This window comes from Acinonyx jubatus, chromosome D2 (assembly GCF_027475565.1).
Source record: "Acinonyx jubatus isolate Ajub_Pintada_27869175 chromosome D2, VMU_Ajub_asm_v1.0, whole genome shotgun sequence".
Classification (NCBI taxonomy): domain Eukaryota; kingdom Metazoa; phylum Chordata; class Mammalia; order Carnivora; family Felidae; genus Acinonyx; species Acinonyx jubatus.
Window position 1 is genome coordinate 31,542,476 of NC_069393.1, and position 15,874 is coordinate 31,558,349.

A 15,874-nucleotide genomic window follows, 5' to 3' on the forward strand; every position below is an offset into this window, starting at 1 on the left:
AAAACAGGCTCCATGGGACAGCGGACAGCAGTGAGACAGATGCGGGACTCGAACTCACAAACCGCGAGATCATGACCTGAGCTGAAGTCAGACCCTCAACCAACAGAGCCACCCAGGCACCCCTGAAATTTTAACTTAAACTCAAATAGTCACACATGGCTAATGTCTACCTTACTGAACAGCACAAGTGAAATGCGACACTTTCGTTTTAAGTATCAAGAAATGCAGAGATAACTTATCCACCTGTACAGCAAAGCTAGCAACAGCAGCAGACACCCATCTTATTTAGGAGCCTGATGTTCACTCTTCCTTTAAACACAATTACTTACTTGAGCTTTCTTAAGGATAACAGTACACTGCAGGATATAAACAACATATACAAAATGGATTTTTAAAATGACCCACTGACTCACAGATAAGCACGTTAGGCAATCATGTTGCAATATAAACCTATCTAATCAGTATGTTGCCCCTTAATTTTACCATGTTATAGGTCAATTATCTCAAAAAGCTGGGGAAAAAAATTTTTTTAAGCTGGATAAAAATAAATTGTTTCTCTCTCTCTCTCTCTCTCACACACACACACACACACACACACACACACACACACCAGCAGATTCTTTTCCAGTGTGGCTATAGCTGAAAATAAAATTTTAAATCACTACTAAGCTTGAGGGTCTGAATCTATGATCTGCCTGTCTGAGAGAGACAGAGAGAAAACACCAAAAAGTGGGGAAGGATTTGAAAAGCTTAGCATTTACTTATTTGGATGACCAAGGATGGAGCTGTGTCCGTGGCACCCCGCCTGGGGAATGGAGGCTGTGAGCCAGCCGGCCCCTCATTGGGAGCGGATGCGTGGGGCACACACACAGGCCCGGAAAGCAGCACGGCGCACACACAGAGCTGGCCACGGGCAGACCTCATCCTCTCACTGCCACCAGCAGATTGAGTGACTCTGGGGGAGCAGAACTAAACCTCTCTAAGTCCACTGTGTGGAAAATGGGTCCACCTGCAACGGGTCCCGCCTCCTTCGCAGGGTCCCCGAGAGGAACAAACCAAACGAGGCAAAAAAAAAAAAAAAAAGCCTTGAAAATGGCAGCAGCTACAGCTGATATGAAAAGACCCAGCACAGTAGCAACGGCACTCACCACCGTCGGCTTGTTCCAGATGGTCTGCAGGCAGTGCTTCACGGCCCCGCACTCAGCCGCCGTCTTCACGTTCTGGCACCACACTGCCGAGCCTCTGGTGCATTCTTTCAGTCCTAGGACAGGGCTGGCTAGAGCTGAAAGACAAACGACCATGAGAAGGTGGCCCCCCTCTCTCACCCACCCAGGATGAAGGACTAGCCTGGGCACAGAGCTGGAGAGCAGGGCACGCAAACCACACGGCACCACTGGGTCCAGGCGAGACGCTGTGTGACCATCTAGGTCAGTCTAAGTCAAGGGCTGGGAGGGACTAATTTATCTGGTTTGCTTTTCTCCTCTCAAACTATTGTATTTTTAGTTTATTTATTCTGAGAGAAAAGAGAGGGAGGGAGGGAGGGAGAACACGCACAGGGGAGCGGCACTGAGAGGGAGACACAGAATCTGAAGCAAGCTCCAGGCTGTCAACACGGAGCCTGACACGGGGCTCGAACTCACGAACCATGAAATCATGACCTGAGCCGAGGTCAGATGCTCAATCGACTAAGACACCTTGGCACCTCTCCCCTCAAACTATTTATAAACAGTATCAGGCCTTTTAATCTTTATAACCTTAATTTTTTTCCATGCAGTAATAAAAGGAATCACAGGATTTAATTATAGAAAGAAATATAGAATGAAAAAGTTTTTTTTTTTAATCTGTGGGGGAAATAAGATTCATATCCTTATTACAAAAAACAATGATTCTTAATGTTCTAGAAGAAGAGCCCTTTTATAAATCTAACTTTGTGCATATTTGCACATAAACAAGTTTACTAACAAAGAAAACTACATAATCCGCTTTGGTATCAGTGAACACATGTGCACTCAACACCAGGTGCATAAAACGACATTACTTCTGTTGTGGTAATGAAAAAAAAAACGCTCAGGCAGAAGTCACATGCACAGAAATGAAATTAGGGGAAAATTCAAGAAAGGTACAACATCAGCCAGGACCAAAGAAACCCACGCTACAGCAGGAAGGTGCCATATTTTAAAAGTTGAATCAGCCAATGGAGGGAAAAAGTGACAATTTTGTAGTAAAAGATGCATCTGTAAGGCTGGTAAGTGTGACCACTAAGGACTTAATATATGAATGTATTTCAAAAACTGGAAAAATAAAATCCCTCTTCAAAAAGTAATCCACTTCTAGAAATACATTTTAAGGACATACAGCAATCGAGGAGGCAAAATGTGATAGGCATAAATATATTTATTAAGTGTAATTCACAATACTAAAAAACTAGATGTAACCTGAAAAAACCGTGTAGCTGTTAAATAGACAAGTGGTATAATATATCAAAAAGGAAAAATTCAAGAATACCTATATTTCTTAATACAGGTCTACAGCAGCCTTCGCTTTGGAACAACCTCACCTCTACCAAACAATTCAGCTAGAAAAGAATAGAATCTATGAGGCTACACAAAGACGGATGATGGTGCAGGAGGCCGACCCCAGCAAATACCCACCTCCCCCCCTGTACACAGGAAACACATGGCCCAAGACTGAGAAGGAAATCCCAGAGCCACCTACAAAGTACCTCGAGAACCTCAGGAGTCATGCGGCACTTTGCTTCAATTTGTGAGCCCAATGAGAAGGCACAGTAATTCTACAGACATGTAACACACAGTACACAAAGAATGCCTGTCGGTGGTAGGTACTCTCCCTCCAGGGGAGGGAAGACAATGAAATGCTGTCATTTCGAGCTTTTCAACCAAAGCTATATTCCACAAACGATTCACACAAAGACTGAGTCACAGGTGTCCAAAAAGCTCAAGCCAGATTATCTGCACCCTTTCAGACACCAGCAAGTGAATGATTCATCTCCTGCCCAGGTGATAGCCTTCAATGCCCCTTGGCGGCAAAAATCACATCCATAACCAGTCGACGAACTCAACAGAACTAGCCGCATTCCAAGTCCAAGTTGGCTTGGACTCTGGTTTCCAGAGGAAAACATGCACCGGATTCAAAACAGTACACACGAATCCCCAGATGGTTCACAAATGTTTAGTACCTATAAAGTAGCCAAGCTAGGCTGGGGCCAGTCCTCAGCTGTAGGTCTGGGCAAAGGGGAGGGGGCGTTAACTGTGTCACAAGGGTCAAGGCTCTGAGAAGTGTGGCAGTCAGAGACAGCACATGGAGCCAGCAGGTCCCAGCAGAACCTCCCACGCTCCTTCCAGGCGCTGGGCCCTGGGGAATCCTGAAAACGCCCAAGACAGACAAACTGGTTCTACCTCTAACTGGGAGAAAAAAGCCGGAAAAATAACAGGAAGCTACAAAATGAGTCTCTAGGCAAAGGAACGCACAGTGATACACAGGGAAGCCAGAAAGAGGTTGGACATCAGCACACCAGAGCCAGACAGGATTAAGAAAGGCAAGGCCAGTGAGCAGTCCTCCCCACAGAAGCCCTGACCACCATCCTCTATTCTCACAGACGCAGTCACAGAGAACTCTGATCCAAGGGGGTTTCTCCAACCATCCCAACCAGGAATTGGCTTCAAGGGCCAAAATCTATCAGGCTTCAAGAACCGGATGCACTATCACAGGCCCAAGAGGCAAGAATATGTTGTAGCTTATTTATTCCTTCTAGGAACTGGAAACAGTAACCATTTGCAATAATGACTTTGTTACCAGTTTGGGCCAAACTATTCTGGACTAAAAAGAGCCTCGGGCAGCTGGTTATCTGAGATTGGTCCAGCTAACAAATCACAAGTCATTCCCCAATCTCCACAGTTACTCTTACCTAATAGCCCACCTCAGGACTTTCAGAAGTATAAGGTCTGCGTGCGTATGCTAGCGAATCTGGGAGGCCTATCAAGTCATCAAAATCAAGCCTAAAAAAAGATTTCATGGACACTGAGATATGAAACTGAACTCCCATCTGGGAATTAAATTCTCAGTAGGACGTTCCCATATACCTCCAACAGAAAGCCCAAGTTTTTAAAAGTGCGTATTTTTATAAAAACAGTCTGTGGTATACAACGAATGTGATATCCTAAAATGACCCAAGCTACGTTCACAACCATGCGTCCTCAGGACGGCTACCGTGAGGCTAAGACGCAAGCGTGGGTGATGCCGATGCCAGTGGGCTACCTGCTGAGGTTCGGGCGCTTATTTCAGGAGCTGATCCCCTGTGAGGGAACCAAAGGGTGGGTCAGAACACTCGTGAGACACGAATCCTTTTCCCGGAAAATATATTTGTATACGAAAGCCTCACACCATTTCAGGGAGCTCTCAGGCATCTCTCAGGGAGATCCCAGCTATGGACCGAAGGGCTGTAAAGACAAGCCTGGTTTTTCGCTACCCAAGCGGGAAGACGACGGAGATGAAGGCAGGACTATCAGACTCCCCTGACTGGGAAGACAGTGGCACTCCGGCAGAACAAAGTGGGGAGACAGGCTCTGTGACCCCACGTGAGAGGCACGGACACCCAAAGGGAGAAACAAAAAACAGAAATACAAGGAACGAGATCCCTGGGACAGCAAAATTACTGGGGAGCTGGAGGAGGCTTCTTCACAATGACGTTTTTGAAGGGACCCCTGACAAAAGAGAGACAAAAGACCGGCTGAGAGGGGATTGCTGAGAGGGGATTCCCGAACGTACCAAGGGAAAGAAACCTCCTCTGTCTCTTCAGAAGCCAGCCTGCAAAGACAGACCTCAGGCCCGGTAAGAGGGCCTCCGCCGGCAGGCTCGCACCCGTGTGAAAGCTCACCCTGTGGGCTACAGCTCCTGCCAGGGTCTTAACCCAGGGGCGATGTGGCAGAACTGAAAAAGAGGCGGGAGATTCAGACGAGGGGGCACCTAACTGGAACGGAAAGCGATTACCAATGTTCCAAGTAAGAAGTGGTAGCAGCGGGGCTGAGAGAGAAGCCAACAGAGAGACCCCTACAGAACAGAGAGCCAGGAAGATGACACTCCGTGTAAAACTTAAACATGGAGAGCAAGGGCCAAGAGCACAAGGATGGAGGTGGTGGTCAGAAGCTGCAGCTGCGGGCCCACTGACAGGCGGCGGGGCTCAGGCCTGTGTGCTCCGCTTCCCAGGAGACAGGGACAAGCTCGGCAGGTCAGGAAGGCGGGGGCACGTGACACCACTCCCGCATCCCCTAGAAGACTGCAGGTGCTTGGCTGGGAGAATGTTTCCAAGAAACAGTCACCTTCATAGGGAAAGGGCACCTTCCAGCGATCACACGAGAGCGGATCTGTTCTGTGCGGTTTTGGACCCAGACCTCAGAGCAATAAAGAGGTTAAGAGAAGCAGACCACAGCTCGAGATAGGGGACGCCCACAGGGTTACAAAATGGGCATGGGATGCCTCGTCAGGTGATGACCTGTCCAAAAGCAGAAGCAACCAAGCAGAAAGCAAATACCCAACCTACAAGGAATTCTGTGTAAGAGAAATTCTGAGTGGAGAGCAGGGCTAAGTTCTTTAGGGGCTACACGTCTTCACTCTTGTAAAATGAGGCAAACGACCTTTTCAGTGTTTACACATAAGCAATACATAAAAATCACCGTAAACCACTTTCTTATCAGTTATTTCTCAAAATGTGTTCCCAGCAAAGCTTTCATCTCTATTCTGTCTCCCACACTCTGCCCCCAAATACCAACTTTCTTCTCTACACCTGATTTTGTTGTTGTTGTTGTTTTTAATGTTTATTGTTGAGAGTGAGAGACAGAGTGCAAGCGGCGGAGGGGCAGAGACAGAGGGAGACAGAATCCGAAGCAGGCTCCAGGCTCTGAGCCGTCAGCACAGAGCCCTACGCGGGGCTCGAACTCACAGACCATGAGATCATGCCTGAGCTGAAGTTGGCACTTAACCCACTGAGCCACCCAGGCGCTCCCCAACTTTCTTCTCTTGAGGCAATATGCTGAACTCTAAGAAAGTTCTTAGAATGTGTGCCTGGCCCACTGGAGAGTTCTGATTAAATGTGTCCTATTAAGACACAAACACTCCTGAGGACAAACAAGCACTACCTCTCTCAGCTCCAAGGCCTGCCATTTGAGCCCTCAAAGACAAAAGGCTAGTACACTGAAATTAGAGAAATTATCACTTCAGAGACACTAAAACCCTATAGGCAAGTTCCATTTCATTAAGGAAAGACAGGCTTTGTTTTAAGACACAAGACTTCCATTGTATTTTCTCAGCAAAGGGATGGGTGCACTCTGTTCCCTTTTTACTCCCCAGGCCCAGAAGAAAATAGACATATTCTAAACAATTCCACATGTAGGTCATTTATAAAAAATAGGCTACAATGGAATTTTACTGTATTGAGAATGGCTGCCATGAGCTACACCAGAAATGGGCTCTGCGGCAGCTCTTGAGTCTAGATCTAGACAAAAAAACCTTAGTGGGCCTGGAAGGCAGAGAGAACTCACTAGAGCCACATGTGTTTTAGGTGTGATAGCTTCTTGCAAAAAGAAAAGTAAATTTTGAGCCTAGAAAGTGAGACATCTAAGGTAACTGACATCACCATCTAAATTAAATGTTTTTCAAATGTGGGATACTAAAATCAAGATCTTCCTCAAGTCCCTCCCAAATGACCTTCAGCAAATCACTCTCCTGAGCTTGTTCATCTATAAAATGAAGACGCAACTACTGGAGTCACTGTACTGCTGCTGAGAATCAAGAGGACATGGCTGTTAGGCACTTTCAACTACCAGAATACATCTCTCAGCCATCACGCCTTCACCATCATCTCTCTGGCATTTTAATTTATCCGCATAACTGAACTCCCCTACCACACTGGCTTTGAAATCAGTCAAGGGTTCAGATCATGGCTCCACCAATTCTAGTCAGGCGACCTTAAGACTTCAGTCTTCCAATCTGCAAAACGGGCCTATCGCTAGCACTCCCAGGAGTTTGTAAAAATTAACCAGTAACTGTAAAACACGGAGCTAGCATGCTACAGAAGTGCAGTAAGTGCTATCAGCATCATCAACATCCCCTACAGTAGCAACAGTAGGATCTCGGATCCACTACCTCACCCCAAATGGTTGCTCCCACAAATAGTAGAATCCAGGCTGGTCTGTTTACTCTGCAACTCATCAAGTAATTAACTGGCAGCTCGAAGACCTAAAGAGTTGTATCCCCAAACCTCAGAAGCTGTTGGTTAGTCACAAAGAGTAAAACAGGCTCCACTATAAGCAGCCCAGGAGTTGATACTACCTACGTACGTGCTAATAAAGAAGTTTTGCATGAGCAAGAATGAGAGGTGCCCCGTGGGTTGAGCGTCCGATTTCGGCTCAGGTCATGAACTCACGTTTCATGAGTCCAAGCCCCGCGTCGGGCTCTGTGCTGACAGCTCGGAGCCTGGAGCCTGCTTCAGATTCTGTGTCTCCCCCTCTCTCTGCCCCTCCCCTGCTCGCACTCTTTCTCAAAAATAAAGATTAGGGGCGCCTGGGTGGCGCAGTTGGTTAAGCGTCCAACTTCAGCCAGGTCACGATCTCGTGGTCCGTGAGTTCGAGCCCCGTGTCAGGCTCTGGGCTGATGGCTCGGAGCCTGGAGCCTGTTTCCGATTCTGTGTCTCCCTCTCTCTCTGCCCCTCCCCCGTTCATGCTCTGTCTCTCTCGTCCCAAAAATAAATAAACGTTGAAAAAAAAATGTTTTTAATAAAAAATAAATAAAATAAATAAATAAAGATTAAAAAAATTAAAAATGTAAAAAAAAAGAAAACAAAAGCACCCTTAAAGCCTGTACTTTTCTGGAAGGGTGAGGAGGCAATAAGACAACATAATCACTGCCCTCAGCAGTGGTGTCTACTAAAAGCCAAGACCTGGACAAGTAATTTCACCACAATCTCCAAAATATGAGGGAAAAAAGAGCACCCCTTTCTCAGGAATTCTGTGAAAATCAATGAGAAAGTAGAGAAATGACCCAGAGTGCCTGGTTCCTACGAAGCTCAGTTAATTGTACCTAACTGTTAATGATAGTGGACTTGAGGGAAAGAGCCACCAACAGAAGGCATTCACGTTCTAATTTTTATATTGTGGTATAATTTTCTCCCAGGTTACCTTCAAAAGCAGAAAAAAAGCTAAACCACCAGTTTCAGGGAACAATTACTGCCCAATGTGGCAGAAACTGAAACTATATTCCACAGGGTTAATGAGACTCAAACTATCAGGAAGTTTAAAGCTGGTTTTTCAAAGCCCTGTTGCTCCCAAATCAGCTGTTGTTTCTTTTTCAAACCCCACTAACAAATCCACTAGCTATCCCTGCAGAGGCCTGAGCTGAAGGTCACTGGTAAGGTTCCAGCCAATGAACAAGCAAGCCCTGCATTCCCTACCAGTGACAAGGAGCCCAAGACCTCATCCAGTTTATCCAGGCTCTTGGAGCATGCACATAGCCCCTCTCCTTGTCCTAAAAGGACCTCCTGATGTCAGGACTCCAACTTTGCCCTATTTTATGTCTCCACCCTAAAATGAACATGAACAATAGTAAGTTTCATGTATGTTTGCTCAATGCACATGCTCCATCTTTCCTCATCAATAGTCATGAGTTCCACCCCCCTCTTTTCATCAATATATATGTAATCTCAACCCCTATAATTATAAAAAAAAAAAAAAAAACTTGTTCTCTGCCCCTTCAGAGAGGCGGATTTGAGGCCTGCACTCCCATCTCCTTGGCTGCCTGGCTCTCAAATAAAGCCTTCCCTTGCTGCACACCTGAGGTCTCAGTGATTGGCTCTGTTGCATATGCAACAGATGAACTTGGGTTTGGTTACAAGACCACAAATTACTCCTTATGTCCATTCCCCACTCCTTCCAGAGAACCAGCTAACCATGTTAGCTATAGACATGCCTGCCAAGATTTAAAAACTACATTTCCCAGTCTCCCTGGCGGCAGGGTCTGGACAGGAAACCACATTCTGGCTAATGAGATGTTAGTAGAGGTATCACATCTTTAAAGGCAAGTGTGATGGCTGGATCTTTAGCACTCACGATGGACATTTAGAAAGGGACTAAGTCTGAGTTCTTCTGGAAGTAGAACCACAACACTGCCGGGCTCCTGGCTCCTGAACTTCCTGTGGAAGGACAGGACAGTTCTATCATATTTAAGCCACTATTATTCTAGCTGTCTGTGGTCTGCAGTCAAACCTAAGCCTAACTAAATACCAGCTTAATCTATTTCATTCACCAGAATAGTCCCCAAATAACAAGTCTTTTATAAGGCTTACCTCCACTGAGGATATTTAAAAGCCCACATACACAATGTAATTACCAAAGATTTTCAAAAACATTCTCAGAAAGAACGGAACGACCTTTCCTAGAAGGTGTATTTTATAAGCTCTATGTGTTAAAACAATCAGCCTTATTATTTTAGCCATCGTTTTTCCTTGCAAATATCTTAAGTAGCATATGCTAAATACTGTTTGGAGTCTAGTTGCCCAAAAAAAGGATAACAGAAAATACAAGCAGCCTCCCAGCACCAACAATCAGTGCATACATTCCACAGGGCAATGGATCTGCTGCCTGGCTAATTTAACACCATGGCAACAGGCAGGCTGCTAGGAAACCAAGAAAGGCTAACCCCGGGAGGGCCAGCATCTACCGCAGGTTCCCTCCATTCAAACATTTCCCAGAAGAATTCATGCACTTAGATCCCCTAAGAGCAGGACATAAAGCAACGCACTCAACACTGACTACTCCAGCAAAAGGCTGGTGTCACAAATACCTTCTATGGCAAAGAGCACTTGTCTCTTCTTTGCAGGATCCTGCTCTTGGAAACATTCTGACGAGAAGAATAAAAAGCACTGCCCATTTAATCATTCAGAAGAGCATATACTCAGAGGCAGCCTGCCTTGATCTGAAGAAGGTCCAAATATTCCTCTTATCACAAAAGAAATCCGTGGCAATAAAGGTCTCAAGGTCGCCTCGCTGACATCCCATCACCTCTGGCCCCAATAAGCTATTATTCCTGTTATGTAAGACAAGGTTCTTTCTTCCCTGCTTCTCCTCTCCCTCCTTAGTTTTTCCCTCTTCTTGTCCCTTCACTCTTCTCATAAGTGAGATCATTCCAGGGCAAAAAAACTGATCTCCATGGAGAAGGCAATAGAGTCCTTGGGTAAATTAGCTTGTGCGGTGATAACTGAGACACCGAGGGACAAGAACGCAATCCTCTTAGATTACACAAGAGTGATACAAGTGGCATAATTAATTTTGGGAAGGGAAATTCCTATCTAGTTCATTCAAGAGCACTCCAATCCAACAAACTGCTAGCAAAGCTCTTCTTCCAAAGCATCGATCAGCTGATGATCAGAGATGAAAGTAAATCACCTTAGATAAGATGCTGACACAAGTGGACCGTGAAGAAATGAGCCCCTGGCAGGACTGCCTAGGGTCTGGTCAGGTGAACGGGTACAGGCGGAGGTCAGCGGCACATCTACACGGCTCTAGACCCGGCCCAGGTGTGCAGAGGAGTCGATTCAGTCAGCCAGAAGCCGGCATGGGCTCTACCTCAGCCCTGCTGACAGGCTGGGTGGTCTCTCCACACCCGTAGAAGACGGTAATATGCTGGGGCGCCTGGGTGGCGCAGTCGGTTAAGCGTCCGACTTCAGCCAGGTCACGATCTCGCGGTTCGTGAGTTCGAGCCCCGCGTCGGGATCTGGGCTGATGGCTCAGAGCCTAGAGCCTGTTTCCGATTCTGTGTCTCCCTCTCTGCCCCTCCCCCGTTCATGCTCTGTCTCTCTCTGTCCCAAAAATAAATAAACGTTGAAAAAAAAAAAATTAAAAAAAAAAAAGACAGTAATATGCTAAAAAAGATTTCACACGAGCCCCACTAATAAGGAAACTCAGTGTTCCGGGCTTGTCCCACACGATCAACTAAAAAATCGCAGATACGTGCATGTCAGCTATAAATGTAACTTTAACTTACCTTAGTTAATACTTTATAGGAATACCACCCTTCAGCCTTTCATCTGAAGGGCCGAAACCTAAACTTCAGTCCATGGCACAGATAAGAACAGAATGGTAGAATGCCCTAGCACTCTGATTTCATTGCTCTTACCTCACAGGTCTGTTGTGAGGATTAAATCAGTGTTAGGCAAAAGCACTTTAAAAAGTACTGGGTACACAATAAACCCTCCGTGTTAGCTATGATGCCTGTAGTTCCTGCGAATCAACTATTACCAGTAGTTCTCAAAGCACAGTCCAGAGAACCCTGAGGGTCCCAGAGATTTCCTCAGGGGGTCTGTGAGGTCAAAATTCTCCTAACAGTAATAACACCAGGGTGTTAGTTGCCTTTTTTACTCATTCGTTCCCAAATGCGCAGTGGAGTCTTTCCGGACGCGTAGAGCATGTGACACGGCGGCAGACTGAATGCAGAGGCAGCACAGAATCCTGTCAGGTGTTTGAAAAAAACACTGCAAAAATGTAGAACAAGCCATTCTCTCACTAAATATATTTGTGTTTAAGAAAAGTTATTTTTCATGAAAATTATATTAACACGGGTTAATGGGTTTATCATTTCTAAAGGATTATTTTTTTAAATTGCCAGCTTAATTTGTAAGACGGTAATATTGAAAGCTGCAGCCCACATCAACAAAAGCTCTTTGGGGTCCGTCAATAACTCACAAGTATACAGGGATGCGGAGACCAAAAGCTTGAGAGCCACCGCTTACAACAACCCATATCTGGAACCCAGAGCAGGGGAAAGAACTTCTCAAATTATGGCTGGTTCCCTTTTCAGATTTACCTCAAATCACAGCCACCACAGGATTATCTAAGTTCTGTTAACCACAGGGTATGTAAGTCGTTAGGTTCCTATGTCCCTACCCGCCACGTAATATCCTAACAGGTTTGAGGGTCCCCCTAATCTGGACATAAACTATTATAATGGTCAACATTTCACTTGAGCTCAAAGTCACTGATCTGTCAACCCCTAGACACCAATTCTAAAACTACTTTCAGTAAATAAAAGACTTTTTTTAATCGTGATAAAGACTTGACACCATTAACCTACCAGCGCCTCCTGAGCTGAAGTCTACTCGGCCGCACCCCACACCGCCACTTAGCAGCGCTAAGCACCTACTATGGGCTGAGCACACTCAAACATGCTGCAGACACAGCAAGTGATCAAGACGACAGATATACATACCATAGAATGCCCGGTGCTGGGGAATGCTATGAAGAAAAATGAAGCCAAGCCAAAAGAAGAACGAGACTAGAGCAGGACAGCATGGCCATGCAGACAGCACAGTGAGGAATTCTGACGAGCCAACAGATGAGCAGACAACTAAGTGGAGGGAGGAATCCACATGGATTGTCTTGGGAGGAAAATGTTCCAGACAGGTGGAACCCAAAATGCAAAGGTTCTAAGCAACGGTAAGGCACCAGAAGCTGGAGAGCAGCCTTGACCTGACGGAAGAGGGAGAAGAGCCCTGAAAGGTGGCCAAAGACAGGGTGACGTGCAAGCCTGCAAGACAAATTAAGTTTTAACCCATGAGAGACAGGAAACCCCAGGACCCTCTGGTACCAATGCCTACACTTACAGGAGAGCACCCCATTACCACTGCTGAAGAATTTTTTTTTTACCGTAATAAGTGACATCACAAAGACTAGCCAGAAGAATTTTCTAGAGTATCTCCTTCAATCTTATTTATGAGATTTCCATTAATGCAAATAATTTCTTTTCAAAAGCAGCATCTGCCCAAATATGGCCAAGATTCAATTTTAAAATTTGGAAATGTTATTAGGATTCATCTCACTTTTTCAGAAACAAACATGTTCATCAACGAGGTTAACTAAATTGACTCATATAGGGGCGCCTAAGTGGCTCAGTCAGTTGAGCATCCACCTCCCGATTTCCGCTCTAGGTCATGATCCCAACCGCATTGGGCACCCTGCTGTGTGTGAAGCCTGCTTGGGATTCTCCCTCTTTCTGCCCCTCTGCCCCACTCGCATGTTCTCTCTTGCTCTCTAAAACAAAAATAAAAAAATAAATTGGCACATACATACAATGAAACCCTCTGTAACTATTTTTTAAACAGCTGGGAGGAAGGAAGAGATTAAGACATGACAACTAACTGCAGTGTGGTACCCTGGATTTGATTCTGAGATTAGTGGGAACATTGCTAACGGCTACATGAAGTGTGCAGTGTAGTTAATGACCCTGTCCCAATGTTCACTCCTTACTTGTGACAAAGGTATAGTGGATACGTAAGATGTTAACAATAGGGGAAGCTGGGTGAAGAGTAGATAGGAACTCATCACACTATCTTTTTAATTTTTCCATAAATCTCAAATTATTCTGAAATTTAAAAGACAGGTCTATCCATACTAGCATGAAAATGCAAACCTAATCACTCTTTTATAAAACTGGCAAAGTTTAAAGTCCGACAATATCAAATGTTACTGATGCAAGTAAAATTGCTTATACCATGGGAATATAAATTGCCAAAATATGTGAGAGGAATTCGGCAATTCCTAAAGTAAAATATGTACAGTCCACAACTCAGAAATTCTGCTCCTAGGTGTATCCTCTAGAAAAATGCCTGTTCATGTGCACAAGAACACTTACAGAAGCAGTTTAAGAGAAAAAACTAGAAATAATCTAAATGTCTAGCAACAGAGTATACATGACGTAAATGAAATACTATACTGTAGTGAAAATGAAAGAACCACACATTATCAACATGAATGAAGCTCACTAGCCAAAAAATAAATAACCCAAGAATATATGCAGTATTTGTACAGTGTTTAAAATACCCAATACATACCAGTCATACTTACATGTATGAGAGGATAAAGACCTACAGGGGAACGATAAACACCAAGCCCAAGAAGGTGATTTACAAAGGGAGGAGGGATTTGTTAGGCCCTGTTTCTTAACCAAGTATTGCACACACGGGTGTTCATTCTAATTATTCTCCCACTTTTCTGGATGTCTACAATGTTCCACCTGTGAAAAAGACCAAGCCAGTGTAATATGTTTATCACATACTTGTGTTATAAAAAAAATAAAATTAAAACATTTTTTTTACATTTGTGTTAAAAAAAAAAAAAACGAGAAAGGGGAACCCCACACAATTATATGCTGCTCTGGAAGGCTCCTAAAGGAGCTAGTACCAAGCTGTCTCTGGGAAAGGTCTGGGAGACACTGGTGGGATGGAAACAGACTTTTTACCCTTCATTTTTTCACTGCTGGACTTATTCACTATGTGCAGCTATCATCTAAACTGTTCACCCCCACGTATGGACAGGGAAACCAGAGGAGAGGACTTAAAACAGGTATGATGGTTAGTAACAACGGGCCTAGATTATGAATACTCGGATTACCAAAACCAGGCCCTGATCTGCTAGACTGCTGATAAAGGCTGATCTAGCTACACACCAAGTCTAGCTAACTAGCATATAGACTTCCACCCCCTCTTAACTGCTGACTGCCTATACCCTCGTTTGTTTTCCTGACCCAGTAATTACATACAGCACACGTATTTATAATTTAATTGTTTTATTAAATTTAAAACATTCTTTGAAATGAAAGAAGCCAGGGGATGTCACAAAATCAAGGGCAGAGGAGAGTCGCCTGTGCAGGTACAAGAACACTGACAAACATGATATGGTTTTTATTCATGGTATAGCAGCCAAGCTTACAGTATGTACTACCTACATCCTTCCAGAGTGAAGTCCTAAAGCGTCACGGCAACCCTATTAGATCAGAATGATCAGTAACCCTATCTTGCAGATGAGGAAGCACCACTGTGTAAGAAACCTGACCAAGGTCGTACAGCTGTTAGTGATGTGATAAAATTATTTTCCATGGTATCATCTCAGTCCCATTATAATTACAAATTCCAAAAGAAAACATGGAATTTACAGATTATTTAGCAGTACACAAACTATTACCCAAAGACATAATTCTGGTTATTTTCTGGAATTTCATGGAACAAAACAAAAAGCAAAGCAAACTAGTACTTCTGCAACAGCCAAATTCTTTATCCCAATCACTGTCTTTTTCACCATTATTTTAAAATTATTTAGAAAAAAAAAAAAGGCAGGGTAACATAATTCATATTTTCTGTTGATTTAAAGAGAATCTAGACGTTCCTTTCTCATGGCAGAACCAAATAAGAGCCAGAGAGCAAGGCTTCCAGCTATCTGGAATGCCCATGCTAGAAAACCGTTTCCAAAAGCTTGGCACACACTTGCCCAAGTGGCACGGTCTTGGCTTAGAGAGCTTCCCACGCCTCTATCAGGTGCTTTCCCCAGGCAGCAGCCCCCTGTCTGCCCTCCCTCCTCCCCGTCTAGTCAAGCCCCAGTCTGGCCATTCCAGTTTCACAAACCAAGAAAATGGAGGAACAAGTTCCCCTCCCCTGATCTAGAAAAATCCAGACCACCCAATCCAACTTGTAGAATATATTGGATGTGGCTTATCAAATGCAATCACTCAATCCAACTTGTAGAATATACTGGATGTGGCTTGTCAAATGCAAGTAAAGCAGTTAACAAATCCTTGACTGGTTAATACAAATAAACCTTTCATGAATAACATTAATATTTTCAGAATAAAACTGATTATTGATTGAAAATTGAGAAATCAGATTTATCCAAAATTCCTGTCAGGTGAGAACTGAAGTTGTGTTGATATTCAGCAGGCTACACCACAAACTCATGTCTTGAATCATCATAAATATGAGCTTCCAAATGGATTTATATATATATATATATATATATATATATATAATACATACATATACATA

General features: G+C 44.3%; 1 protein-coding gene across 1 annotated transcript in view; it reads right to left on the bottom strand.

Moving 5' to 3' along the window:
• PSAP (prosaposin) overlaps positions 1–15,874 on the bottom strand; it is a 33,669-nt gene that overhangs the window by 14,859 nt on the left and 2,936 nt on the right. The window contains exon 2 of the mRNA XM_015063398.3: positions 1,149–1,282. Within this exon, the coding sequence (XP_014918884.1) occupies positions 1,149–1,282 (134 nt within the window). The remainder of the gene's footprint in view (positions 1–1,148; positions 1,283–15,874) is intronic.